Here is a 3,434-nt window from a genome sequence, read left to right on the forward strand (position 1 = left end):
TTTTACCAACAAGAACTAGCTCTGAATACCACTTGATGTAATCCTATAGGGGGATTACGTTTTTGTTTTGGATCATTCTTGATGGTAAATACTTGTTGGGACCTTTGGAATTGTCTTTGTTTTGGATGTTTTGAATGTTGTTTGGTTGTGTTTTGGGCCGTGGGGTTTTGATTGTGTTTGATGGATTTGGTGGTTGTTTGGTTGATGATTGATGTACTTGTGATGTTGTGGAATGTGTTTGGGCTATGTTTGGGGAATTTTGGTCGTGAGGATTAGGGTTATGTGAGGGTGTTTTATGGGTGTTTGGCCGTGGGAAGTGAGGGGATTTTGGGTGGTTTTGGTGAGTGTTTGGCCGTGAGTTTGGGAACAAGAAGATGGAGAAGACAAGAGGGATGGAGGCGCCACAAGAAGTGATTCTTGATAAGCCTTAAGGAATTTTCGCCACAAGATGAGTATCTTGATAAGAAAACAAGCTTGGTTGAACCAAGAACACTAGGAGGAATGCACTCACTAAAACCACCCAAAATCCCCTCACTTCCCACGGCCAAACACCCATAAAACACCCTCACATAACCCTAATCCTCACGGCCATAATTCCCCAAAAATATCCCATACACATTCCACAACATCACAAGTACATCAATCATCAACCAAACAACCACCAAATCCATCAAACACAATCAAAACCCCACGGCCCAAAACACAACCAAACAACATTCAAAACATCCAAAACAAATACAATTCCGAAAGTCCCAAAAAGTAATTACCATCAAGAATGATCCAAAACAAAAACGTAATCCCCCTATAGGATTACATCAAGTGGTATTCAGAGCTAGTTCTTGTTGGTAAAATTGTCTTAGTAATTTATTTTCAAAAGTTTTGCTGTTTCAGTTGATATTATTATTCGAAAACGTTATATTACTGTATCCACAGCCATTGGCTATCATAAATCTGAAAACGTAATACTCCTAATCACAGCCTCGTGCTATTATTCGAAAACGTTATATTATTGTATCCACAGCCATTGGCTATCATAAATCTGAAAACGTAATACTCCTAATCACAGCCTCGTGCTATCTCAATTATTAAACCAAAAAGGTGCCTCATCATATAAATTGCTTGATATTGTTGTTGCTGTTTCGCTGTTTGTCACAATTGAGTACTCTTGACCTTGATTTAATCAAGAACACAAAGAAGGAATAGAGAGTACGTGAGGGAGAGACATTCACGAATACAAAAAAGAAATACAAAAAAAAAAGAGAGGAAAAAGTGAGCAAGAGAGTTTTATTACTAACCAAAGAAAAAGTATGTCTAATTTTGCAGGTAATGGAGGAGAGTCCCCTAGGACGGCAGCCTACCTACAGTCCCTTCATGAAATTCATGAACAATTTAGAACCCTCCAACAACAAATGGAGGAAATGCGGGTTCAGAACCAAAGACGCCGAAACATCGACTCTAGTGATTCTGAAACCGAGAGGAGAAGGAGACGGAGAGAAAGGAGGCATGATGGAGGTCATAGGAGAGATGATCGGTTGGAAGGCATCAAGGTTAAAATCCCTACATTCATGGGGATGAATAACCCTGAGGCTTACTTGGAGTGGGAACTCAAAATCGAACAAGTGTTCGAATGTCACAACTATACCGAAGAAAAGAAAGTCAAGGTGGCAGCACTCGAGTTCAAGGAATATGCTATGGTCTGGTGGGATCAACTCCAAAAAGAGAGGAGGCGATGCGGTGCTGAACCAGTAGACAATTGGGATGAGATGAAGGTAATAATGCGAAAGAGGTTTGTTCCGGCATCCTTTCAACGGGATATCCATAACAAACTTCAGCGGCTGACCCAAGGTACCAAGTCTGTAGACGAGTACTTTAAAGAGATGGAGTTGGCTCTGTTAAGATCTAACTTTCATGAGGATCGTGAAGCTACAATGGCACGTTTCCTTCATGGGTTAAATCAAGACATCCAGGATGTGGTAGAGTTACAACCTTATGTGGAGCTGGAGGATCTGGTCCAACAAGCCATTAAGGTGGAACAACAACTGAAGAGGAGGAAATCAAAATACTCCTCCAACTCAAAATTCCAGTCTTCGGGGTGGAAGGATAGAAACAAGAAGGAGGGCCCTAATCCTAAGGAGGCCGTGAGCTCTTCCCAAGGGAAGAAGCCCATGGAAAATACTACTCGGAGTCGGGAGGTCAAATGCTTCAAATGTCTTGGGCATGGTCACATAGCTTCTCAATGCCCAACCAGAAGGACCATGGTGATGAAAAATGGAGTGGTGGAATCTCAATCCGAGACTTCAAGTTCTGAGGAGAGTGAAGAAGATGCCCATGTTCCAGATGGAGACTTACTCATGGTGCGGAGGCTCTTAGGGAGTCAAGTAAGAGAAGATGAGGAGAGTCAAAGGGAGAACATCTTCCACACTAGATGTTTGGTACAAGGGAATGTTTGTTCCCTAATCATTGATGGTGGCAGTTGTGCTAATGTGGTAAGCACAAGGTTGGTTTCTAAACTTAACCTTGTGACGAGGACCCACCCAACTCCTTACCGACTACAATGGCTAAGCGAGGTTGGAGAAATGATTGTGAATCAGCAAGCTGAGATCCCCTTTTCTATAGGGAAGTATGAGGATTCGGTCCTCTGTGATGTGGTTGTAATGGAGGCAAGCCATATGCTACTTGGCAGGCCTTGGCAGTATGACCGGAAAGCCATTCATGATGGCTTCTCCAATAAATATACCTTTATGCATTGTAACAAGAAAATTGTATTATCACCCTTGTCCCCAAGGCAAGTAGGTGAAGATCAAAAAAAGTTGAAAGAAAAGATGGATCGAGAAAAAAAAGAAGAAAAAGAAAAAAGAAACGATCCAGAAAAAAAGAATGAAAAAGAAAAAAATATTGAAAAAGAAAAAAAGAAGGAAAAAGAAAAGAATGAAAAAAAAGATGAGAAGAAAAAGAAAAGCTTTATGGCTTCCAAAGGGGAAGTAAAGGGTGCTATCCTTACAAGACAACCCATTTACTTACTCATTGGACAACAATTTTGTTTGAATACTAACTCTAATGTTGTTGTGCCTGATGCTGTTAAAAGTTTTCTGCAGGAATTTGAGGATGTATTTCCTCAAGAGGTCCCACGTGGCCTCCCACCTTTAAGGGGAATTGAGCATCATATTGATCTCATCCCCGGAGCATCTTTGCCCAATAGGCCTGCCTATCGGAGCAACCCTCATGACACTCATGAGATACAAAAGCAAGTTGAGGAACTGATGCAGAAAGGATGGGTACAGGAAAGCATGAGTCCTTGTGCTGTCCCTGTCATCCTTGTACCCAAAAAGGATGGGTCCTGGAGAATGTGTATTGATTGTAGAGCCATCAACAACATTACGGTAAAGTACCGTCACCCTATCCCTAGACTTGATGATTTGCTGGATGAATTATAT

The 3,434-nt window shown here is 41.4% G+C and overlaps 1 protein-coding gene across 1 annotated transcript; it reads left to right on the forward strand.

Annotated features, from left to right (window-relative positions):
- Positions 1-1,307: 1,307 nt before the first annotated feature.
- On the forward strand, positions 1,308-3,380 carry LOC109341846 (the record flags this gene model as incomplete). The annotated part of the gene is made up of 2 exons (XM_019579817.1): positions 1,308-2,789; positions 3,096-3,380. Coding segments are annotated over exons 1-2 (1,767 nt in total), but the record flags the coding sequence as incomplete, so codon positions are not given.
- Between the last annotated feature and the right edge of the window lie 54 nt (positions 3,381-3,434).

The sequence above is a fragment of the Lupinus angustifolius genome, unplaced genomic scaffold, assembly GCF_001865875.1.
Source record: "Lupinus angustifolius cultivar Tanjil unplaced genomic scaffold, LupAngTanjil_v1.0 Scaffold_723, whole genome shotgun sequence".
NCBI lineage: Eukaryota > Viridiplantae > Streptophyta > Magnoliopsida > Fabales > Fabaceae > Lupinus > Lupinus angustifolius.